The 26810-nt window shown below is 36.3% G+C and overlaps 1 protein-coding gene across 2 annotated transcripts in view; it reads left to right on the forward strand.

Annotated features, from left to right (window-relative positions):
- Positions 1–26810, forward strand: part of LOC100748573 (GTP-binding protein RAD-like) — a 75646-nt gene that overhangs the window by 9910 nt on the left and 38926 nt on the right. Inside the window, exons 2-4 of one of the 2 annotated variants that reach the window (XM_024366624.2) lie at positions 8219–8431; positions 10327–10365; positions 11546–11792. In XM_024366624.2, the coding sequence (XP_024222392.1) occupies positions 8219–8431; positions 10327–10365; positions 11546–11792 (499 nt within the window). The remainder of the gene's footprint in view (positions 1–8218; positions 8432–10326; positions 10366–11545; positions 11793–26810) is intronic. The other variant, XM_003488264.4, reaches the window with a different exon arrangement.

The following is a 26810-nucleotide window of genomic DNA, read 5'->3' on the forward strand; positions in this document are numbered from 1 at the left end:
TATTCTAACCTTCCAAAGTTTGTTTGGTAGTTTGAGCGAAGCACTGTTTATATAGACGAAACCAGGTGACAGACCGGGCTTTCCATGCTGTTAACTGTGTCCCATCCGTGGAGGTTTTTTAACCGGTAAAAATCCGGCACTACCTCGTGTCGTCGTGTCTTCTGTTCCGAGTCAGAAATGGAGTGGCAAGGTGTGTCTATGAAGATTTTCCTCCACGTAAAAAAAAGAATTTTTTAAATTTTTGTTTAGTTTATCTTCCAGAATTTTCTTTAAAAAAAAATCTCGTTTTTCATTTGCAATATTCTGCTGTTTTATTCATTTTGCTCTTATTTAGCTGTTAATTCACTTCAAATATATTTTATATTGTAATATCGTAAAGTAATTTACATTAGAGATCGGTTGAAATTAGAAAAAACCGTGTACGTCGTCTTTTTGTGGTTCGTTTACATTTAAGAGCGTCTATGTGACCTAGTTCTTACAAAGATATGAGAAAAACAACAAACAACGTTAGAACAGCAGGACGGTTCCGTGTTTCAAGGAGGGGGACGACCGAGAGGTCAGAGTATGCGAGTCGAAAAGTGTGTACATTGCGAGAGTCAGAGTTGATCGAGACGTCGGAGAGTAGAGTTGAGAGAATTTATCGAGTTGCTAGAGAGACAGTGTGTGTGTGTGTGTATTAGATTCGTTGTGACGAGAGTTGCCAAATAACTGTAAAGTTATTTGATATAGATACGAGTATCGCATTTAGTTTCAGTTAAACAAACATCGTTTTCTGTCCAATTAACACCTGTATATTCAATTCAATATTAATAAATTGTAAGTAATCGGGTAAATTTATATCTTAATTTCCACGATATTACAATATCGATATATGAGATTTGTAGAGCAATTATAAGAGACTATACGCTAAACAGTTTCGATAAGAATGATAGCTCGGGCGATTATCCGTAGATTTTTATGCAATTTCATATTTCTATAATGTAAATGAAAAGATGAAGCCGAAATTCGGATCTATTTCGTTCTTTTCTTTTTAACTCCGAGTGAGTCTCATAGAGTTATATGGCAGAAGAGTTACATTAGCTTTTATTAAATATCGTAACGGTTGCTCCATTTTGGATATTTCATACACTTTTGCATAGTGTGAGCAGCAGCCTGTGCATCATTTTATCGTACTTAACACTGCTGTCTTCCTCGAGTCTGTACAGCCCCAGATGAACGTTACATTTCAATAAGCATTGTTAGAATATACATAGCTATGGAATATTTCGTTCTACTAGCCGATGTAATTTTTGCATCTTTTGCGCGTTACACGATCTTTATGAACGAACAGTTGAAAAAGAAGGAGACATCTGAGGAGATACGAAGCGAAGAAGAAGCGAGAACGACGGTGGAGCTAATAATTAACTCTAACGAGGAAAGAAATATAATTGGAAAATTAGCCTCGTACTTAGAATCATGCTATTCCTAAATATACTTAATCGTAGTTCTTTGCGTTGTATAATAATAAATCCGAAATACGAATAGAATCAGCTGCCAGCAATCGCCATAGAACCTACTAGAAACACTGTACAGACGTCTAATCGATATTCCATGACTTTTTAATGGAGATCCATACGACACGTGCGTAGGTGCAAAAACTATTTTTTACTTGCTCAACAGTTGTAACAGTTTTTAGAAACATAGAAAGGTATAATTAGTATATCGATCGCGTTATATTCTGTCACGATAGAAACGATAAAAGCTCTATCACAGAATCGAAACGAATAGAATTTTTCTATCTGTTTTATAATTCCTCAAACGCTGTTTCCATTTTTCTATCTTTTATTTCAATAGATTTGCCTACACGGTGAGATAAAATTAGATACGAACAAAACTTTGTACGTAATTGTGATTCGCACAAAGTTCAAACGGGAAACTCTGAAATCTGCTTTTGCAAATTCACATTTTTATGAACACGACGAACAACTTATTCTGTGTGTCCGTCTAATCGTAAGAAATAAACGAGATATTTAAGTATCTTCTTTCTCGTGGCTCGACCAATTGTTCTCATTGTTGTTACATATTGTTAGAGAAACCAAAGAACGAAAATAAAAGAAGAACATCCGCGGAAGCTACCTAATGCACGCTGTTCTCTCGGATCATTTATCAAACTAAATGACTGTGAGTACGTTTTATCTCGTATCCAATCCCATCGGATGAAATTGAGGGTTGAAAGGAATTAATGCAGCTCGGTGTAACGTCCGAGATACCAGTATACTATGCACGGCAAACCGCTATTCACTGTACTATAATATACCTGGAATACTCTATTATTCACGCATTATAGGCTTGTGCACTATTGCATTACTAGCACGTCATATTCATTTGACGTTGACGAAGAAACGTCATTTAAATAATAATAAGAAATCCAGAAGCTTTCTCTTTAGTTTAGCACACGAGATATTTTCTCACGCTATAGCAGACTGTGTCAGAAAGATAATTCATAATTCATATAAATATCATTTCTATTGATAAGCGACAGATATCACATCGTTTGACATAATTAGAGAACGACATTACCATTTACGTGTACGTTCGTGGAATATTGTTGCGTCATTCTCCAGTGATATAGCACTGTTCATCGTATTATCGTGATCGAGCTACAGTCAAGAGAAATACTGTTGTTGATCGCGAACGATTCTGTTATTATATGTATTTTATTGCTTTTTGCCCTCGCAAAAGCTTCCGTGAAAAGAGAAAAGATATCAACAGTTCGTTGGAACGGAAAAGGGGCGATCGCAACGTGACTAACAGAGAAGAAGTTTAATTTTGTTCCGTGGCACGGTTACACGCACTGATTACGCTGTCTCCTCGAGTCTCGAAAGAAACCAATCTCATCGAAGTTTTAATAAGTCTCGTCCATCAAAAGGGTAACCAATAACGATGACCTATTACCTAGATTTTATTCCTGCTCGTTCGAACGAATCGAACGACGATGGTCTTCCGATGGAATTCTTAACGATAAAAACGCTGCAATTATCGTTGCAGTACGCATTGGCATCGCTTCTTTCTTTTCTCATTTTCTTTTTTATTTTAAATCGCAAAAGCAATTAAGCAGTGAAGAAGGGAAAACGTATCTTTTCATTAGAGATACATAAATTTCATTAAGAGATTTACAACGACGTTACAACGTGATAACGATATAAGCGAAATGTTAAAACGTAGAACTGGTCTTACAGTTAATCGGCGATCATATAAATAACTTGGAGGAAATTGCTTTCGATATCGCGGAAATAATTACATAATCGTTCGCACACATGCAATTATATGAAATTATTACCAGGCGAAAATCGATTCTCTGATTGTCCGGTTTTAATTAAAATTCGGTAATACGTTACAGGTAGTAAAAAGACCAATAATTCGCTACGTTTTAAATATTACAATAAAATTGTCGATATTGAAGAGCGATCAACGATAACCATCACTGTTATTACTTTCACGCAGGAAACAATAATTCTACCACTAGTTTCAAACAATTTCAGTTCGTTAACGACCTGCTATAATTTGCGAAACGGTCGATTATGTCGTCGATAGCGAGTCCACGCTGTCTCACCAGTATATAGAACCGTTTTAAATCGTCTTCGACAAAATTGTCTCTCTGTGTGCTCGCGACCTCTTAATTCACAGCGAATTGTAAATCCTTCCTTCCTTCTTCGCAGATACGCGTGAATAATTAAGTGGAATTAAAGTCGGAGAACTTACCAAGGTATAGGTACCTTTATTTATCGAGCTCCTCGACCCGGTTTCCCTTCGGCCAGATTCGCAGCAGGTGCTGGATTACGAGCAACGTAATTTTAGTAGCCAAAATTGTCGTCCTTCCACTCGTACAAATTCAAAATCACGGTTGATTACTCATCGCCAAGAATAATTCGAGGGACGCGAGCCGATCCTACGAGAGATTAAGTTTTATCAATTTTAACGAGCTTTATTCGAAGATCATGGAACGTAGAATGTAGGTCGTGCGAATTGCCATTAGCGTTCGGCGTATCACACGCTGGCAAACAATTGTCATAGAAAATTTCTTTTCCCCTCGAATTCAGATAATCGTCTCCGCTGCTACATACGCGAATTACGGGCATATCACGTATCGCTTTTCCGTTCGATGTTCATATTTCGTAGAGCGAAGCGGAAATCAAAGGTCTGATCCCGCAAATCTGCGCCGTTCTATCAGACTTTGGATCGCGCTCTACCGTGAACTTTCAAATTACAGACTGATTACTCGTCAGCCATTCCGATTTTGTCTCGGAACATTGAATCGGCCGCTGGAAACGCTGATTTAATTAGAACAGAAACTCGCAGGATTACAGGATGCTTCGCATTAAGCGTCTTTTAAAAATAACCGAATACCATCGTTGCTTATTCGAATTGTTTTCCTCTTTCTTTCTGCTTCCAGAGTAATTTCATTTTATATTTACTCGGATGAAAATTGTGCCGCGCGATGTAATCCCATTGAATATATGTATACGATATAATTTGAACGTAATCACGTTGCCTCGCGTATAAGTAAGATAATGATGATTGATGTTAAACGTATTATCACGTTAGCCTGGATCTGGCTGAAAGTGTGATCTTCGTTCTATGCGATTTTGGTATTACGTACTTGCAGTGTTATAGAAAAATATCGATGAATATCGGACGTACCGTAATGTCAGTTGTGAAATTTCATCGTCAAAGACGACAAGCTTTGTTACTCGTTATTTTTGTCATTTATTACGGCTAATAGAGAAATTAATTTCGTCGAATGTTCCGCTACAAAATGTACTCAACTTCAAGATCAGTCTTACCGATAATATTCATCGTTTGATCGGTTACAAATCTGTGCCAAAGTTCAGTGTAGGGTACATCGCCACGTCAGCCACGAAACATCAAACGAAGGAACCAATTTTTATTCGAAGGATTCCATATACGCACAAAGTCTAATTTTTCCTTTTGCACGTCATCCTCGTTAACACATTTGCATTGCGTATAATACTTGATACGATGGTAGGACTCGTCGCTTCGCTATATGCTTGCGAAAATGAACTTGCTTCGAATTCCTTCGTAAACGCTGTTTGATTCGAATAAAACATTCATAAAGCAGATCGTACCGAGTCCGAAATACCTGCGAACGTTATTGCGAACATTTTGCGTCCGCAGGATCGTTTGGCGCGAAATTGCGAATGGTAAATGAGGTAGTTGCAGTGGCTCAGAAATGGATCCCGTATCGAACATTACGACTTTATCGTAAAATCACATTTCCCTATGTCCCACCTATGCGTACAGGGTGTTCGTTAGAGAACTTCACGATGAATTTTCTGGAATGGTACGCGTCCTAGGAAGAAGATATTCGGAAGGAAAGTATCGCGATTTCCAGATGGAAATCTAAATACGCTCCACGTTTTTCATCTCTTCGAAGCTTCCAACCTAACGCGTACTTTTCGACATCGAACGTGAAATTTTCAAACGGACACCCTGTATATATATATCTTCTATCTTGGAATTCATATAAGTGTGCGGACACTTAGTATAGTAAGTACGGGCGCAAATCGACCATTCACGCGGAATGGAAGCCATTTTCAGCGGAAGACTCTCAGATTCGGGTTTGCGATGTAAAGCGATTTTATGGCTGATACGCGGCCGATAAATCTTCAAGATACGAGCGAAATAGAATGAAGTTATCGTGCCTGACACCGCCAACCGCTAATTTAATTGGCTAACTCGGTCAGGAGTCATTATCGACATTCCGGAGGAGTAAACCGGACTTAACCAGTCGCAGACTCCACTCGAGTCAGGCATATTTCAATGAATTAATTAAACGAGATGCGTAATAAATACACCTATTTTTCGTAAACGTCGATCAGAAATTTTAACGCGTGATATTTTCGTAAAAAGTATATTTAGAAATCGTATTTTCTTATTAATGAATATGTACGATGAAAGGAACAAGTTTATTTGGAAAATTGAAAAAGGAGACAATTTAAAACTTAGATTATTAGTGAAATATTTCAATATTTTTTCTTCTCTTCTGAATCGAGGTTCGATTTTTAAACGTGGAAATTTTATTCACATTTAACGATTAAATATTCGCGTCACGTGTTCCTCATAATCTGAAAGTGTAGTCTCGAATGAAACGACAAATTTACGAGTAACGCGCTACAGTCAAATAGGTAATTTCTATCTAAATATTCGTAATCGTTCGAGTATTTAAAATATTCCTTTGAATCTAAACTTTATCTAAATTTAACAAGTTAACATTTATGTCACGGAGATAAACGCGTAAAGATAAACGTAAAATAAAAAGAATTCTGGAATTACAAAATGTATGATTACGCATAGGTAGTAACTGAACATTACGCCTACACTGTAAAAATGTCGTAGTTTATTAATTAATAAACTGCTGTCAAAGGTTACGGGTTATTCTGAAATAAATATCGCCATAAAACAAGTACCGTAGTTAATAAACTGTATCAAAAATTTTGTTGAGGTTTAGAAGCAAATAAATGCTTGAGATAATTAATATTTCCAATTAAATTTTCGGAGTCTAACGTCACTCTATGATCCTGCAGGAAAATTTTAATACAACGTGCTCGAAGATGAAGAACAGTTCGGAATAAAACCAGTTGTACTGGGTTGGCAACTATGTGATTGCGGATTTTATCATTACCACCTAATGACAAAATCCGCAATCACTTAGTTGCCAGGCCAATAGAAACGTTCGAGTACTTTTGTGCCACTGTGTGTGGAGCCTGTCCCAGTCAGTGATTTGCTTCTAATTATCACATTATCCTATTCGAAAACATCAATTTTATTATCATTTGTTTTACTTAAGGTTCTACTATTTTGCACGGCGATTAACAAAATGCGTAACGAAAATATATAAAAAGCGAAACGTAAAATACAGCAAGGCAAGTTACAATCTCAAATGATAGTATTTATACGTGCTGAACATATATCGTATGCAGTACAATGCAGTACGATTAACCTAAACTTACATTAATATCATACAGTGTACTTAGAGCTAACAAGGTAGCTTACAATATCATAATCGCTGATACAAGTTAATACGTTTGAGAAAATGAGGAAGATCTTCTTCCCTTTTCTATTTATTTATTTTTTTTTTTTTTTTTTTTTTTTTTTTTTTTTTTTTTTTTTTTTTTTTTTTTTTTTTTTTTTTTTTTTTTTTTTTTTTTTTTTTTTTTTTTTTTTTTTTTTTTTTTTTTTTTTTTTTTTTTTTTTTTTTTTTTTTTTTTTTTTTTTTTTTTTTTTTTTTTTTTTTTTTTTTTTTTTTTTTTTTTTTTTTTTTTTTTTTTTTTTTTTTTTTTTTTTTTTTTTTTTTTTTTTTTTTTTTTTTTTTTTTTTTTTTTTTTTTTTTTTTTTTTTTTTTTTTTTTTTTTTTTTTTTTTTTTTTTTTTTTTTTTTTTTTTTTTTTTTTTTTTTTTTTTTTTTTTTTTTTTTTTTTTTTTTTTTTTTTTTTTTTTTTTTTTTTTTTTTTTTTTTTTTTTTTTTTTTTTTTTTTTTTTTTTTTTTTTTTTTTTTTTTTTTTTTTGGTTGTGTCCAATCCTCAGTCTGGCGAGAATAATTCGCTCTTTCGCGTTAAATAAAAATGCTGGACATTTGTCAAATACATTTAGATGTACGTTTATGTGTCTACGTGTAGGCGCGTTTCTCGAAAAATCAATTTGACAACACAAACTACGGATACATATCGGGAATATATCGTGCAGAGCGTGCTAGGAATGACAAAAGTTGCAGTTACGCCAAGAGGAAGCATTTACACTTTGCCAATATTTGACTACAAGACTCCTGGACAATACAACGCGACGTTAGAAGCGACGAAACAAGGACTCGACGCTCCTTTATCCTTGCTCACTGTCAAGCTCTGAAAACGATAAATAACAAACTTTAATATTAATCGCAAACAAAGAAAATAATATTACCCAAGAAACAACGTTACCATGAACTTTAGGAATACAGCGGGCAAACTTCACCGCTAATTTTAATCGTGTCACCTAACTTTGAATGCTATCAACAGAACGCAACACCGTCTCGATGATGAATCTGACCGCTAAGATTATCTCGACTTCGCACAAGTGAAAAACGACGTCTACGATCGCCAAGCCTGGTAGAAACGAGTTTGGCGCTATGAAAATAGCAGGCCAATTGAATTACGTTTCGCGCTAACTGAAAGTGGTCCTTTCAGAAAACAGGAGGCCTCGAACTCCGACTCGAAGAGCAGACGATGGAGCAAAAGGGCGTTTCAGAGGAGAAGCAGCGAGGTGGAGGTTCGTTTGCATCGCACCTCTTTCACAGGATCCCAAGGACACTCGAGCGTCGATGGTCCAAAGTCGCCGACTCCATCGAGACGTCGTAGCTCTAGCATAGCGGTAGCCAGGCCGACTCCTGACTTGCACAGGTACGCGTCTAAAGCGATAAGTTCCTTTGGCTACGTTACTCGTTGGCAGAAAAGTTTTCCTGGTTAGAAAGTTCGGGATCGAGATTGCCAACTTGGCGTTTTTTACACCCAAATTCTGGAAATCTGGCTTCTCTTCAACTTCATTGGCGCTGAGAAATTTTGCTTGCCTCTTTTTTCCAATCCTTTGGAACATTTCTTCTTTTTTTTTTTTTGATAATTTCATTGGTTACAATTGCAAAGCTAATTTCTTTTTGCCATGAATATGAATAATAACGACGTAGCAGATATTAGCTACATTTGCCCTCACTACTTGTCTAATAGCCTCGCTAAGCGACGCTACAGCTGAGAGGGTTTTTTTTCTCTTGTATACTTCGTTAAAACAGAAGCAAGAAACGGGATGCAGTTGAAACTTCTCGATACCATTATAAGAATTAGGGCAGAACTTTTACTCTGAAACAAGCGACGCAAAGATTTTGTCGTATCTGAACAAACGCTTGACAATTCAACCACAAAGAAAGTTTACGAATGTAATTTCAACGAAGAGAACCTGGACTTCAAACTTCTCGCAATTTAATTACAAAAAATATATTTCGATACGTTTGCCTTGCTCCTGTCTATTTTTTTTTTCTTTTTAGCATTGTTTGGCTGAAACCTGAGAGTTCAAGTTGGCAATCTTACTCGGGATCTGTAAAGACGAATTGTATTAATTGCACGACCTGTTCTAAAGACGATATCTCGATGGCTCGTTAGAGAAATATTCGCTCGTTCGCTTTTTGTGAAATTTGACTCCTCGTTTACGACGAATAGCTCTCGATCGTTTCTTTACGCTATGTAAAAATCACGTTTACATCTACTTGAGAAAATTCCTGAAAAATATTAATCTTGTTTACGTTTTTAAATAAATCGCCTTTTTTTAAATCTGTTGACTTATTCGTGCGTGTGATGTATCGGTAGAACATTCGTGGGAAATATTCAAATTCGCATGAAAAATTTCTTCGGTGCCCGAGGGCTTAATACGAATGTTCATCGGTATATTAAAAGAGCTACCTTTTCTGCTAGAAAGAGCATAAATAAATTACCAAGTTTACAATATAAGTTTTAGTTACAAAATTATTATCGCGTAGGGCTTTGAATTCCGGATCGGAGTTGAGCAAACATTGTTGGAAAATGGGCTAAAATGGGGATGGACAGGTTTTGCGTGTTGGTAATGGCCAATCTTTTGACGATGTCACTGTGAACGTAATAAAATCTTTCGGAAATTATGAATTTTATTCAACTCGCTGTAATTGCAGTTTTGTTTAATTCATTTACAATATCTTGTTTATGAAAACGGTATTATACGTAATCGTTCACCCCTCTTTTTCCAGTCTAAAAATTATAAATCGACGATTGTTATAAATAAATTAATTATGCATTAACGCGTTCTTTGATATATTGAAGGAATGCACAAAAGAGAAAATATATAAAATAACATACTATACCGTTTCAGTTGTGCTTCTTTTATTTTCAGATTATCATTCAATGAATTATTTCGCCTAATAATTTAACAAATAATTCATTGGCATAATTTGTTCAGCAATTATTTAAATGGAATCAACTCATCCAATAAAATATTATTAATATCGATAAGTCCATTAATATTTAATCGTAGTAAACATAAAATCTGATAAATATTGATACTGTTTATTATTTAATTTCATTGCCTTTATGTATAAAATTTTAAATAATGAGTAGTTTCTACGTGAGAAATAATAATAACACGATATAGATATCGACGATTTTTTTAAATAAAATATGTTACGTTTATGTCTAAGAGAATGTTTTAAATAACCTTTTCTATTTACTTTCCATTTTTGTTTTTTCTTTTTTCTTTTCTTTTTTTTTCTTTTTTGGAGGAAACTAGTTGGCCCTTTTTTACACCACAGTATCATACAGTTAAGTTTCTGCATCTAAATATTCTTCTGTTCAGTTCTGTTTTTAATCTGAACTTTTTATACGGCTGCGTCTTTGCAATCGCTCGTGTAATTACTTTCTTAATTACTTTCAACTTTGAAAACTTTCAAATTATCCGAAACTCTTTAAAGCTACTCGCGGCTTTTTATATCATTATACATTGACCTGTTTATACAAAATAACCGAAATAGGAATTTTGATTTTCTCCGCGAAACATTAATTTACAGCACTATACTAGTGGCTGTATGAAAAGTTGATACGTAACAAGAATCGAAAGAATTTTTTACGTATTATTATTCCCAATTTGGCGTACAATATATTGTAGCCTAAAATCCAATTTTTTTTATCGTAGATTGTATACGAATTTGGCTATTGAATCCTAATAAAAATTGCAGATAGAATTTATAACTGTACCAAAGAAAACTTCATCGAATTCCATTTAATATCACGTCAAGTAGTTTAAAATAAATAGTTTAAAACTAACATATAACATATTTAAGCAGTGAAAAATCCTCAACAATACAAATACACGTAGATACGTACAATGACCACAAGAAGTAGATATTTGCACGTACAATGCTGTTACTTTCTACTTGTTAGAAACTCTAGTTAGATTTTCACTGGTTTCGACAGTACGCGCGGTATACGAAGTTAGAAATTCGCTAAATTTAGCTCTTTAATCCTTAGACAAAATTCAGGACGAGCGAATCACACAGCCTTCTGCGTACAGTCCGACCTTAAGGAAAAATATCCTGTCACGTTACCGTAGGTTACGATTTTCTGCAACAACGCTAGGAAAAATGGCACCGTGTGATCGCTGATAGAGCAAAACACTGTTGTCACAAACATATGCGAATTAGTAATTTGCGCTCGAATAATTGAAAACGTTGCCAATAAAGCAAAATAACAGTATTTAAAATTTCTCTGTATTGTTAATCGTATTGCAGCAACTACTTGCTTCCTTCTCTGTTCATTTATCGTATTTCTTTCGGTATCAACGGAGTAGAAACATTCTTTATTTTCCGTCATCATGCTGCGTAAAGATATTTTTCTATCGCTTCTGCTTTCTCATTATCATCTAAATGCAATAACTTACACCTATCTTACTATCGAAACCTACAAGTAAAATCTCTCATTAAATTCTCCTCGCCCCAACAATAGGTTTCTACAAGCAGAAACCGGCCCTTGGGGTCATTTATCGCCCTCACCGAGGAGTCCCACAAGAACCCCGGCCATAAGTCCTGGAACAGCGTCCTCTTCGTCTCACTTGAGTCCAGGCACGAGCCCAGGTGGACCAAGTCCAACTAGCCCAGCTGGTACAGCTGGTTCAGCGTCAGGATCCCGAGCTCCAGGACCGAAGCAATATCGCGGAAGGACCAGCAGTATGCCGGCGGTTCCACGACACAGAGTGAGTCGTTACTTACAATCGTCATATTTTCTAATGAAACGATCTTCTTTTCTTTTTTTTTTTTCTTTTTTTCTCTTATCAAATTCCACGCGTTTCATCTTCGCGGTATTAAATGTCCGTAGTTACGTGACGATATTACCAAACTCTACACGGAGCTTAATATACAGTTGATAGAGCCTTCGATATGCCAATTAACAGGGAAGCTATTTGATGGAACTTTCCAATACTAGAACAATCACTTTCCTGATATTAACTTTCATTCGTTCAAACAGAGATCAAAGAGATGGTGAATTTGCTTTAACATCGGAGGGCTCCCTACCTTTTTGATAGGGCGCCAAACTATAGAAATTGTCGACGCGAGAGGGTCTATTACATTCCCTTTTTCCATTCGCCGTTTATGCTCTAACGCGTACGACGATGCTAACGTTGGTCGAAAAGAATCATCGCTTTGTAAGAATGTAAACGTAGTCCATTAGACGCGGCGATACGTCCACGCGGTGTACAGTCTGTAGAGGACTACGTAGAGGATAGTTGATCGTGAGATTTATAACGGATATCTCTGTAGATCGTTGTCTCGATGGAAAAATGAAAAAAAAAAATTTTATTCTATATTTTCGACTTCTTTTTTCGCGTAGAATCACCCACTTTCCGCTTGTACTACCAGTTACCAACCACCCTATATACTCGCTGATTAGATCGCTGATAGATACTCGATGGATACTCGTAGATACTCGTCGATAACTGCTAGATACTGTAATCCTTACAATCGCATCTGTTTATTTATACTGGTCGGGGGAGAGTCGGAAAATTCACATTTGTCTGTGTTCGAGGGTTGCACGTAGCGGCGACATTGTTTTTCCCGGAGTTTATTTATTACTACATTACGTGTTTTCTAACGATATTGATACTCCGAGGCAAAACAACATGATTTGATTCGTCCTCTAAAGTCTAAGAAGCGGTCAGTAAGAGATTTTAAGCATAAAAAGAAGATTAAAAAGGAAACACCCAACAGATCTCACAAAGGACATAACCTAACAAACACGATGATGGTACCCCGCTGGCGGTAGCCACCCACATGTTATATTAGCATACCGCTATAATATTTTACCAAATGTCCTACTGGACAAATTGTAAAATTTAAATAAATAAATAAAAAAAAAGTAAGAGATTTTGTCTCGCTGTTAAAATGTCGAGCGACGTGCAAGACGCTTCCACCTTACATCGCTACATTCGTTTACAGCTGCGACGTCGTACTCGCCCCCGCTACTGACAATTTCAAGCCGAGTTTACACTGTTTCGCTTTACATGAACACGGCGGATGAACGCTGCTTTCATCTGGTTTCATGAAACAAGAATGAAAGCGGCTTTCATCCACCGCGTTGTTGCCAAGTGAAAGAGCGTAAATTCGGCTTTAACGCCAGTTTCCGTGACGGAAACGCGCAGCGACGAAAACGAGTGGCCGCTGTTTCGCGGACAGGTGCACGTTACTTTACAATGACGTTAGGATCAACGCGTTTAATACACGAAGCGATGCTTCGTGGATAGAGCAGCTCTCTTTCCGAACGTTAGGCTAACAAAATATTCGAATAGTAGACGGTTGTGCTATACTTGGCTCTGCTATACTCTACACACTAATTAATTAGCACGTAGCCAACGTGTATACGTACGTATTGTGTTTCTGTGGCTCGCATTAATTTGCCAAAGCATCGTCGAATGTGCCGTGTCACACGGCGCGCAAAAGCGTCTGCTGCAGCAATATCGACAGTTTAATACGTTCCCTGCCACGTGTACTGTTTCCGAGACACGCTGAACTTTTCATTCGAGTAAAACGACACTGCTGTTGTTAAGGAATAAAGGATGGTAAAACGATCGACAGACTCGTAACAAAAACCACGGAAATTTGTGCAAATTTCTTTGATAGTAATGCATTTTCATTGACGAAAGCGACGAAAGCCGATATCCACGTTCTGGCACAGTACAAACGAACGAAGATTAAATGGTTTTATCGCATAAAAAGCGAATTTTATCAATCTGATGATTGAATTAAAAAGGAAACATAAATGTATGGCAACGTATAGAAGGAATACGTACGTAAAAAATATGCGTCAAATAGATCGAAAATACGTCACGATTATTAAAGTTTTATCACTGTAACGATATCGTTTGTAATTTAAATTTTAATAAGCTATAAACGGGTCTCTTCGCGTCACTTACAGTTAATTGATGAGCTTTATCGTAAGCTTGTTTGCTGCAACGTTTCTCTTATGGCCATCTATCCTGCAAAGTATGATAATAGGCCACGTGTTTTTGTGTCCAAACTTTTTATAGACAGAACATCCATTTTTCTCTGTTATAAACTGTTCAAGATTTATCGACAATCTTTCCCTCTTCTTGAATTCTCATAAAATATCCATTTCCTGCCACCTGTTACGACTTTCTACGAGAAACTTTCACCCCTATTTTCATCTTCCATTCATCATAAACTCTTTTACGCTGCTATTTTAAAGCTGCAACTATCGTGTCTCGAAGATTGATAAATTATTATCGTTGATTGGAAGAGAACACTTATGGAAACGAGCCAATTTTAGCAAACGATTTATTAGAAAATCTAGTAGATACACCAGCGATTGTTAACTTTGTACGTTTAAGGATCGAATAACCGTCGGCCTTCTCATAAAACGTCCCTCGTAAAACGCCATAAAAACATAAACCAAGCGATCCGGCACAAATCGTCCGCAATTCTGCTGATAGAATGGACGCCGTGGGATCGAACGGTTCCCTTTAAGTTGGCAAATTTTCATCGGTGCCGGTGAAAAGCGCGGACAAGATGCTCCCTCGTTAAAACAATGGAACTACGTGTTAGCAACAAGATCGATAACGGTCCGGTTTCATTAATTTCTGTTTCTGTTGCCAACAGCCAAGTGAAATACGACGCCGCTACGTGATACACTTTAGCAACGTGCACGTGCACCGCGTGAACAAAAATCGTTGCGTAGCCGGCGTTTGTAAAGCTGCGGGTTGGCATCGACTATTATACTCCGCTCGTTGCATCGGGCTAACAACGAGGCGCGCTTCGCGTGATCAAGATCTCGCGAAATAGCTGTTAACGAGAAAGGAGAACGCTACGGCGTTGTATTCAGATGGAATTTTGATAAGCGTGCTTCGAGTATCTTCTTCTTCGCTCTGGTTTTATGCGTGGCATTTCCGTGAAATGCATATCACGTGCGATGCTAAAATTAAATCTTGCGATTTGCGATAACATCTGGTGATACGGTTGTCGATAAATTATATATGTTCGTGAAAATATTTGAACGTTTATCATAGAGAACGTTCATCAAGATATTACAGACGTGTATGTCGCGTAAAACATTTGGATATCTTGTTGGAGTCGTAACGAAACGTCGTGATTTTATATTAGCAAAATTCGCAGCCAATTTGAGAACAGTGATTACGAGATACGTGTCATCCTACATCCCACTGACCTCGCTAAAGAAATAAAATAGTCAAACTGGTATCCAGCTGGGGATAGCCATCCGCATGTTATTTAGCAATTAAATTAGAAAAATTTACCAAATGTCCAGCTGGACAAATTGTAAAGTACAAATGAAATAAAAAAGAAAATTCTACAAAGAAGACTAAAAAGAAAACACTCCACTGACCTCAATAAGGAAATAAAATAGTCAAACTCGAAGATGGTATCACGCTGGGGGTAGCAATCCACGTGTTATTTAGCAATTAGGTTAGAAAAAATTACCAAATGTCCAGCTGGACAAATTGTAAGGTACAAGTTAAATAATAAAAAATTCTACAAAGAAGACTAAAAAGAAAACATCCCACTGACCTCAATAAGGAAGTGAAATAGACAAACTTAAAGATGGTATCCCGCTGGGGGTAGCAATCCACGTGTTATTTAGAAATTAGGTTATAAAAGTTTACCAAATGTCCAGCTGGACAAATTGTAAAGTACAAATTAAATAATAAAAAAAAAGAAAAAACGTGTCATCTTGAAAATACGCAGTGTCCCATTTGAAGCGCGCAATTATTAATCATTGGTCGTAAATCTTCTCTAGGTGAATGCGCTTCCGAAATTTTCAGCTAAAACTTTGTTTCTTTGTTTTCTTTTTGTACGGAATTGCGTGTTTTTGTTCAGGTAGGTAGGTTGTAGTTCGCACCGTGACGAATTCATCCGACTGTAATATGTCTCCCGTGTCAGATGCCAACAGAGGGACGAAAATGTTCGGATAATGGAACTCTGGAATAGTAGAACGATCTCTTCTCTCATTGTTAAATTTTATTTGCTCGGGCAGACATCGTGGAAATCGTCAGTTCGTTTTAATATCCGAGAACTTCGTATTTCTCTACTGTCACGCAGATTATCTGTGAACCGTTAGGATATCTGAAAAACTATAAAACATACGAAAAAATGATTGAAACGAATATAGTAGCGTATGAAGGGACGTGTATCGTGCTGTTATTTATACGATCTCGAAGTGGTCCTGAAATGCCCAGCGATCCTCACGTTCAAGTTTTTAAATTCGTTTTAATATCTGAGAACCTCGTATTTTTTCATTGCCGTACGTTTATCTGCGAGCAGTTAGAATATCTGAGAAACTATTCGGTCGTTCGAAAATTATCTTTCGTTTTATAAAGAAATAATGGATGCACAACATTTTCCATTTTATATTATTTTATCGAATTACGTATGATCCATTTTCTTCTATCAAAATAAAGATCACAACGTTCGACAGATTAGAATTCATGTTCGTATAAAGATGCGTCGTTGTAAAAGACGTGTCTGTAACAGAAAGACACTTTTCCGACAACCTAATATAAAACACACGAAGAAATGATTCAAACGAAAGTCATGAAAGAGCCCCTATCGTGCTCGTATTTATACGATCTCGAAATGGCTCTGAAATGCCCTGTGGACATTGCGTTTAAGTTTTTTAAATGGATCTCTCTTATTCTTTGTGCCGTTTGTCTTGCAGCTGACGTCAGGACATTTTGCACAAGATAATATCGAGATACGAGACGATAAAGCCATGCCACGGCATTAATATTATATCCGATGTACAGCGCAAACAAATTGCACACTGGAATTATAAACGCGCGCGAAACGATATCAACAACAATGGTCGAAAAATGTCGAAGGGAATCCCGCAGGATCAAGAATCGCATTTACGCGAATCCCACTCATTTGTGGATCGTCATATTGGACTATTCTGCACACGTTGCAACGCGTTACATTACACGCGTAAAATCGCCTCTTCTCCACGCTGTGTACATCGAGTAATGCTAACGCCGTTGACACAGTAACTCTGTCGGTTCATCTCTCGAAATTGTCCTGTAGAAAATACATACGTACGTACGCAGTATTTTGGAAATGTTCTGACATCAGTCATGAGAATGTGTGATAAAAAATAAATAAAAGAGATGCGTTTAAAAAATTAAAACGAGGCTTGCCTCGAGATCGTACAAATATCAGCTCGTAAACATCAGCTTTCGTCCGAAACATTTTTCTTTTTTTTCGTATTTTCTACAATTTTCGAGATATTCAACTGTTCACGGATAAATATACTGTAGATTAGTGTTCTTATTGGAATTATAAATTCGAGAAACAAACGTCGAACGACTTTTCTTGAGATCTCCTTCGTATAGTAGATTTCCTTCGCTATCTCGACGTCCAGCATCGGAAGTTGTAATCATCGTTCACTTCTTTTCAACGGCCTGTGCATCACGCTCTGCATTTTATGACTCAAACTGTACGCATAGTAGAAATATATCTCCTCTAAGCAAGACTAGCGTAATAAGAGACAGCGTTAACTAGACATAAACGAAATTATATCACAAGGTACACGAAACCAGAGTTTACCACATTTTGCGTGAATCAAGTTACGTTCTTAAACATTTAACCAATGATAATATACATTGATGATACAGTGGTTGATATAGTATTGTTAATCGATGTAGACGAACTGAAACATGATAGGTGTTCACGATGTAGAACGATGCTGTACCAGGCAAAACAATGTTTCGTCCATATCAGCAGCAACGGTAACTGTATATCTTTTTTCCGAATGAAAGTTATCGGCAAGCTGTAACTTACTTATCGATCCACTCTCCTATATTAATCCAATACACGTTACGTTGTTGGGGAAGTTCTGAATGTTATTGAAGTTCACGCACACCATTTCCAAGGGTCGTAACGTTTTTGAAGTTTGAGACGTTAATACCTAAATTCTGTTGTGTATTTCGTGGAATTGGATAGGGACATAAGGAAGTCTTAACACTAGAACTGCCGATAGTTAACACGAAGCTATTTCTACCAAAACCATTGAAAATCACTGGTCTTTAAAAAATACGTAATAATAGAATATTTTTATATTTATTGATTCACTACTTTCTTACAGAAGGAATTCCATATTATGTAGTACACTTTTGGTATTATTTGTTGAAGTAACTACTCAAAGAAAAACTCTACATCTTTATTTGTGTATATCTGTGACCTAGAGACTGCTACTACGCAGAAATATTCTAAATAAGGAGTGGTGCATATTATTGTATGGAGTATACATTATGTTTTGGGTTGCAAGGTACAACCCAAACAAACAAAGGAACAAATAAACAGATTTCTATTTATGTTGCCTGTAGCCTCTAGCTCAAGTTATAAGCGTAACTTTTTTGGTAATGTCCTTTCGCTATAAATATATGAACGTGCTCCCTATCATTCGACTGTCTAGTAACACTAAGAGAGTAAGGATCTGAATCAGCATAAACTTATACATTATAAATTATACTTATACCTTTAATTATTTCAATATACTTTTCTATTACAAATTCATCCACTCGGTCTTCAATCAGTCAACCTCAACCTCAACGTTATTAATCCATCTGGGACTGTGATCCCTAAACGAGGGTTGACGCATTTATAAAATTGTAAAACCAGTCATTCTGATTGCTGTGGCATTTCTAGCGTTAACATCTAGCGATCTAGCGATCGATCCGGAATTTTCCTGATAACCGATATCATCGTATCGAACGATACGCGGTACAAATTTGAAAAACGCGTGGGAAATTGTACAAAACGAAGAAACTGGTTAATTGGGGTTCGATAAACAGATTGCAGGACCCTTTTACACTTTGACAAGTACTGGTATCAGTAGCCTCGATACAAAATTATTTTCAGTTTGATTACATAAAAGAGAAAATAAAATTCATTATATTATTCTTTTAGTCATCGTTGCGAAAGTCATTACACGATTGCGGAGGAAAAATATAACACGAAGTAGGAATTTTAAAATGAAATTGTAAAAACCAGTCAATTTAACTGGTGTGGTAGTTCTAGTGTTAAGTACATTGTAACCTGCAGTATCCGGGTTAATGTGGAGATATAAATCTCCCGATGAGGGAATTTTCAGATAATAAAACTCACTCATCATTTATAATTTCATAAATATATTACGAAACCAATAATACAAGGCCAATTACAGAGAATACGATACAATGTAAATTATATGTAAAGTTTCCTAAATTATTTATGGATTTTACGTCTTGTTTTTTTTCTTCTACTCCTAAATCAAATTTTGCATTATACTCTGTTTGTACCTCGAATGATCTAATCGTAAATCCTCTTTCTAATAGTAGCCGTAAATACTTCGAAGCAAAGGGGTCATTCATCCCCAATTTCACCGTAATCTTCTCTTCTCTCCTTCGGTTTCATAGCTGAAAATATTGCTATTTTTGTTTGTATTTATCCAAATTTCAACACTTCTTCTTTTCACGTGTATCTAGATACTGGCATTTCTTTGTACTTATTTTCTACAGCCATTGTGTATTAAAATACAGCGTAATAATAACACAAATCGTAATACCTGTTACACCTTTGTTTTCAAATAATTTTTAAATTACTATACCTCCTAAAAAAAAAAAAAAAAATGATCGTCTCATAAACAACAACTTGCTAAAAGCCTCGGCGTACTCGAGTTTCTAGTAAAAACGAAAATATACGCGCACGTTGTTTTAATAAAAAAAAAAAAAATAGTAAACGTTAATAATTCTACGAGTTGTTACGACTCTAAATGATAAAACAAAGTATCTGAAAGTTGGAATAAATTGCAACACAGTTAAGTGAAAGTACTACTTTAATAACAATATCGGACGTTTAATACGAACAGTCACAATACATAGACGAGAAACAAGCGGACTCGAAAAGTTGGAAAAAATAAAATGAAAGAAAAAAGTAGACATCAAAAAGCGTTCTTACAAAAGACAATTCGAAACGTGGACAATCGGTTGTTCACGCTTCGATTTCGAAAGCCAAGCCGACTTTGTGACCGCCTCTCGTCACATTGGCACAATCGATGTTAAATGACAGACTTAACGTGGCGTTCTCGTCGAGTTTCTGCTGCAAGCTCAAACCCAACTGAAGATCGGTGTTGAATTTACAACGGAACGTGGATCCTTCGTCGATGTTACATTTCGCCGCGGCGCCTAGCGTCCATTTCTGGATTCCACCGCTTCTAGCTAGAATACCGTTGATTGCCGTGTCCCAATCCGAGTTTACTTGAAAAATTACAGAAACATCGTTTATTTCGCCGTTTCTATCGGCTGAAAATACTTTCTTTCTTTTTTCTTTTTCACATTTTAATTGACATTCGTATAGATCTGTCGGTTCGCAAATTTTTTACATCGTTACATTTAGATTCAGAAATTTACAGACCAACAGATTCGTAGACTTACAGATCCATAGATTCGTAGATCTGTACACTTTATTAGTTTAGAGGTTCTGGTATTTCCACATTTTGAGATCCACAGATTTGTAGAATTTAGCAACGCAAAGATTCAGAGAGCAGCAGATCCGCAAACAAAATTCGAGAATTTAGTAATCCGTAGATTTATAAATTAATCGACTCGCGGGTCAGCAGAGTAGAAGATTAGTGAATTAGCAAATTAGATGGATTTGTAAATTCCTAGACTTTCAGATTAATAAATTTGCCAACACAGAAGCAAGTTAAAAATAGATAATACAATTTTCTCGCGTGGCTCTTTATCTCCAGTTATCAGAAACGCCAGCTTTGATGCTCTTTCGCAGGAGAGAATTTGTTACACAATTTAATATTTCCCTTCGGTTTCTCATTACGCAACCCACTACGTAAGATAAACTCTCAGCCAGAACGTTTGACTAAACACATCGGGAAAGATTCTAGTTACGTAAAAATCGATAACGAAAGCATATGTGCTTGCTATGCTTTTTCATATTTGAAGCACTTCGATGTATTCGCACAGCTAATCGTGAAAGCAGGAAAATCGATAGAAATCCACGGTGTAAAGAGCAAAAAGGATTTTCCATGCCGTCAGATTCATCGGTGCCAAAGTTTCTTCGCCATCGAGGCAAAGAAAAATGTCACGTTAACGAAACGAACGAAACGAAAAGGGGAGAAAAAAAACTCGAGCTTTCGTGTCTCGTTGCTAGCACGTATAGCCGTGTCGTTAATTCAGGATTATTTCCAGACAGTGTCCGATCGTTTATTTTCTTTCTGATAGATCCGTAATTACAAATTAGTGGCGTGTGAAGCGTAAACACGTCGGATTATAAAATATGCATAGCAACTATGAACAGCGTGGTATCAGAACGACGCTGGCCATCGTCGTCCATTTACATCTTACGCTACAGCTGGAAACTGTGAAATAGCGTAATTTAAAAAGGCGTCGAAAAATATGAAAAGTAAGAACAGCTGTGAAACGTGAACGAGAAAAATTGATCGTTTATATTTAACATTCGAGATACGATATTACGTAATGGATTTATTTTTATATTATTATTATTATTTAATAGGATAGAAAGAGACATAGTATGGAAAAGTTTTTTTCTCAAGCGTATATGGAAAAATGTGGTACGCATGAAAGAATTTTATCGGGGATTCAAGAAACGTTAGAAAATCGAAAATTCTAACGATAATTCATCGTCGATTATGAGAAATATTTATATCGTTTGGAAATCACGTTAAAATCTGTCAGTTCTTCTATACGATTGTTTAACATTTTGATGGAAATTCCGTCGCATGAGGATTTTCCCAGAATTCGTGTTGTGCTTTCCTCCCTTGTATTTTCATATCGAGGAGCGTACAGTTTTAGCAAACATTGAATACGAATTACGTTGTTGCTGTCTCTGCTACTGTTTGTTCAAATTTCGAAAGAAAAATTGCCTAGGGAAACATCGCCCTGTTTCCTATCTTCGAAATTAAACCGCCGAATAAATTAGAGGCGAAAAAGAAAGAAAAACGAAACAGTTACAAGTAATCGTTGTTCCTTTGCTCGATTTTTATACTCGATCGGACTGTTATAATTTCATGTCAACTGGACACAAGAAATGATCGTGTTCCTTATGGATCTAATTTTCTACGATCAAGCGATGATATAGCGACGTTTGAGAATGCGGCAAATCCCACGAACCGTCGTCGACAGCTTGAGAAACGAGAAAGCTAAAGTCTGTAACTATTTTCCGGAAAATTTCGCTTTAAGGATAAGTCAATCGCCTTGGTGTTTACCATAAGGTGGAATAATACTATTCCATTACAACAGCATGGATTAGAAAGTAATCGAAAGAGATGGAATTTTCCCTTCTTCCTCGCAATTTCTAGCAAACGATAGCAAACAAGAAAGCTAATGTTATTGTTTCATCTTAGTCCAGGGGAACACGGTATAAATTTCAATATTTAGCGATTAAACTCGGTAATCCTTGGTCAATAGAGGCCACCAGAGACCATTGCAAAGCTATCAACTCGAACACCCTGTCCCGTGGATTGTCTACTCGGTGCAGAAGCTTTCGAGAACTTGTGACGTAGGTCGAAATTTACCGGCCACGCAACAGATAATCGACAAAAAGTTTCGAAATTTCCACCGAGGGAGGATTCTCATTTAACAGCAAAAACATATCCAGAATTTCACCTTTAACGTTTAATAAATTTCAATAAACCGTTCGGTCCTCAGGGGAGAGCTTATACGGGAAAGCGTAAACTTACCATTTTATCGTGAGAGTTGGTTAAAAAGTTCACGAGTATGAATCCATTGGAAAATAAATAAAAAGGACGATGAAACTTTCTAACCACATGTTGTTCGTTCCACTTAGGTATTTTAAAACGGTTGGCAAATATAATGATCGCTTACTTTTTAGCTGCTGTATATATGTGTGTATGTGTGTGTGTGTGTGTATGTGTGTGTTCTAGTTTGTAAAGAAAAATGTAATTCACTATAAAAAAAAAAAAGTACATTTGAAAGAACATATCGTATAATTAAAATACCTGCGAGCTACGTTGGAAAGAAAATGAAATCCGATCGAGCCTGTATCATTTACAAAGGAAGATCCCCAGCTCGGAAATTCCAGAAATTATGAAACTTTCTGGATACGTGGACGATATATAGTGATAATATTACGCAATTTTTCCTTCTGCCTAAATGCATTGTATGTGGGTGAAATCGATCTCTAGAAACTCAGCTATTTCTCGACTTTGCGTTAGAACTGGCTACGAAATTAACACATTTTTCTTACTTTAAACGATAGTGCTAATTGAAAGAAGTAACTTTTGCCTGAGAACGTTTTTTCTATCTCCCGGAGTTCGCGAATTACAACGGAAAATCATAAACTAGCTGGATTTTCGGGGCTCGGTTTCACCCCCATAAAGTCGTTTGGCCAGCAAAACGAAATTCCATGGTCTATATATATCCCTTACACATCCCCAAAGTATCATAATTTTTGGAATTTGCGGCTTGGGAATTCCCCTCTTCTCTTGTTAATCTTTTATTTGCAACTTTTAACCGCTTAGCGGTTGACTCTATCAGACCAAGTAAGAATTAAGCTGCAGCGTGTAGAATTTAGGCCAACTATCACTCCCGAGTATCGTTCACCACGTGATAAAACTTCTAAATGGTAGAGTCCAACAAAAGTGATCACGGCTATCGCAAACGTCTCATTGGGAAAATATCAGGTTGTCCGAAAAGTTTCTTTCGTTTCATAAGGTGATCATGGATGAACAACAATTTCTGTTTTATATTATTTTATTGATCCATTTCGTTCTATCTCTATTATTATATTCGCGCATAATTCAATAAACTAATATAAAGAAAAAACATTGTGCGTCTATTATTTCCTTATAAAACGAAAGAAACATTTCGGATAACCTAACATAAATTAGAATGCGTGCGAAGCTACGCCTACGAGCGTAGGCGAACGTCTTACCACACAGCGGCCGAAATCTATCCCCGAACCTACCTCAATCTGGTAACACAACCCTATACAACAGAACAATACTACGACAATATTGCGGTAACACCAACCGATACGAAAACTGACCATGTTTGCCAACGTGACACATTGTACTATTTCCAATGGACGATTGTTCGTCACAATGAACGGACCATTTCCAGTCGTGTGCGACGCACGATCTTGAATTTCCATGGCGAAATTATGTGTACTTTCGGAGCGGAGAACATTTACGATAGACGGGATCACGGGTCTGCCAAGTTGACGTCTCCAAGCGCAATTTTTTATAAAAAAAAAAAAAATAGACAGTATTCGTTGGTCCTCTTTGAGAAAAAAAGAAAAAAAAGGTACGATGGAATTGAAAAATTTGACATCAGCATCCAGCTGCGAATATTTTTCATCGATTTTGTGAGTGGGATATGATTGTCCGCGATTTGTCCACGTTTGTGCACATTCGTCCAACGAGGATTTTCGATTATCCACTTCGCGAGAAAAAAGAGAAAACTGATGTTTATTTTAAAAAATTTCTCATCAGCACTCAACAGCTTCCATTGATTCGTAAGTGGAATATGATCGTCCACGTCGAAAGGATCGACTGTTCCTTTGATAGAAAAATCAATTTTCATTGAAATTATTTTCCTCTTGGAACGACGAAATTAATGAAATTTGATAAAAATTGTAGCCAGAACGACGAACACTTTACAGATACCACTTTTTATCGAAAGAAGATCGCTTTTATCCTTCAATTATTGTCCTACAATCAATCGTCCTAAAATTGAATGTTTCGTTCGTTTTATTCAGATATGTATAATTTTGTGTGCTAGACTAAATTAGCTGCGTAGTAGTGACACACGTGTGTGAATATGAGTGTATGCAAGTATGTGTGTGCACAGCGTCTCGAAAACCAGATGAACGCAACTGTTCCATTGGCAGTGTGGTATGGAAGATGGTGAGACGAAGAAAGTGCTGAGACGCGTGCAAATGTATATCGACGAAGATCCTGCAAATCCTTTATCAAATAAATTTAAAACTATTTTAATATGAATTCTAAGTGTAACCTCGGTGTTCCTTTACTTTTATTTCGGCGATTAAGATCCACAATTTTCAATACGTTTAGACAGACGACAGAGGCGATCGCCAAGAAACGATCGACTAATATCTTTTAACTAATATCTTGGCTGCTATATTTTTGTCTATGGAGGGGACGCTGCGACGCTATCTTTCGTAATTGCTAACAACAGGACCGCGGACTTTTCTGCGTTTGTTTGAGAAACTCAAAAGCGCAGAATTTTACAAAATGTACATAACAATGAAAGGATACATGAAATATCCAAAGTATAGCGCTTTCTATAACACTTGATAGGTAAAATGAATTTGTAGCGAGATTTCACTTGTTCGGCTATTAAAAGTTTCTTTCGAAACTTAATCGAATCTTCGAATATAAGAAAATAATGGATATTTTTCGTGTTATGTTATTTTATCGAATTACGTACGATCCATTTTCTTCTATCAAGATAAAGATCACAACGTTCGATAGATCAGGTTTCACGTTTGTATAAAGATGCGTCGTTGTAAAAGACGTATCTGTCAAAGAAAGATACTTTTCGGACAACCCAATATATTCTGAAAAATGCGAATTGAATCGAAAAATCCACTATCTATGAATAATTATTTAGAAAGGGAGATTGCAATGAAATTCTATACTTTTGCATTCTCGTTAGTACGTGGAACGTTTTACGTTGAAAGATCAAAGTTTTTCCATTTTCGTACTTACAGTGTTTTCTATGAACTCTTTTCGATTACGGTAAAGGACAACCTCGGGGCATAAAAGTAATTAAAAATGACCTGCTATCGAGTATGATACCTCGCGATGCTCGCTTTCTCTCGAGAATAATCCAAGTGAAATGGAACTGCAACCCCTTGTTCAATTTCCTCCGACCACAAGTTCCTTTGCGAATGCTTGCACGATATTCGCAACATTTTAACGCAAGCGTCGTTCGCTCATCGGTCAACCGGAAACCACGATGAATTAACGGAATTATTTGCTTTACGAGAAATGTCACTGTCGTCAGAGGAACGAATTTTTGAATTTGCAGCCATTTCGCTGCTTTTTGGAGACCGAGGATAAACATCGATTGGTTAGAACGAACCTTAGGAGCTTGGAAATGTTTGTCTGCTCGAATATTGTTAATTTTTGGAAAAAAAAAATGTATTCGGGAGGCAACTGTGTGTTTTGTACGATCCAATGTGTTCCAGCTTTTGTACGATTAATTTCAATTTTTGGCTGATGAATAATTTAAATTTTGATAATGTGAATGGGGAAAATTTCGTGGCTATCTAACGAAGGGAATTGTGACACGGAAAATAGAGTAAAGTTAAAATTGAATTTAACGGGAACTTAAATTTTGTTGAATAAATTAAAAGCAAATAATGCGAATAATAAAATAGATTTGGTTGATCGATAAAAATATTATACGTGAGAGTAATCGATTCACAGTTATCTTCGGTATATCGTGGTGATAAATATTTCTCGAATATTAATTAATATTATGATAAATATGAAATGTTATTAATGATATTTATGTTTCGTTAATAATAATTTATAGATAATTATATTTCGTTTAAATTGTCTGTAAACGAGACTCAAGTTGCTCGAAAATAAATCCCAAGTATTTCTTCTTTAATTTTTTAAAGGAAAATCGCACCCGATGCGTCAATTAACTACCGCATCGATATTAATCAAGGGAAAACTGAACCGA

This window comes from Bombus impatiens, unplaced genomic scaffold, assembly GCF_000188095.3.
Source record: "Bombus impatiens unplaced genomic scaffold, BIMP_2.2 scf_0225, whole genome shotgun sequence".
NCBI lineage: Eukaryota > Metazoa > Arthropoda > Insecta > Hymenoptera > Apidae > Bombus > Bombus impatiens.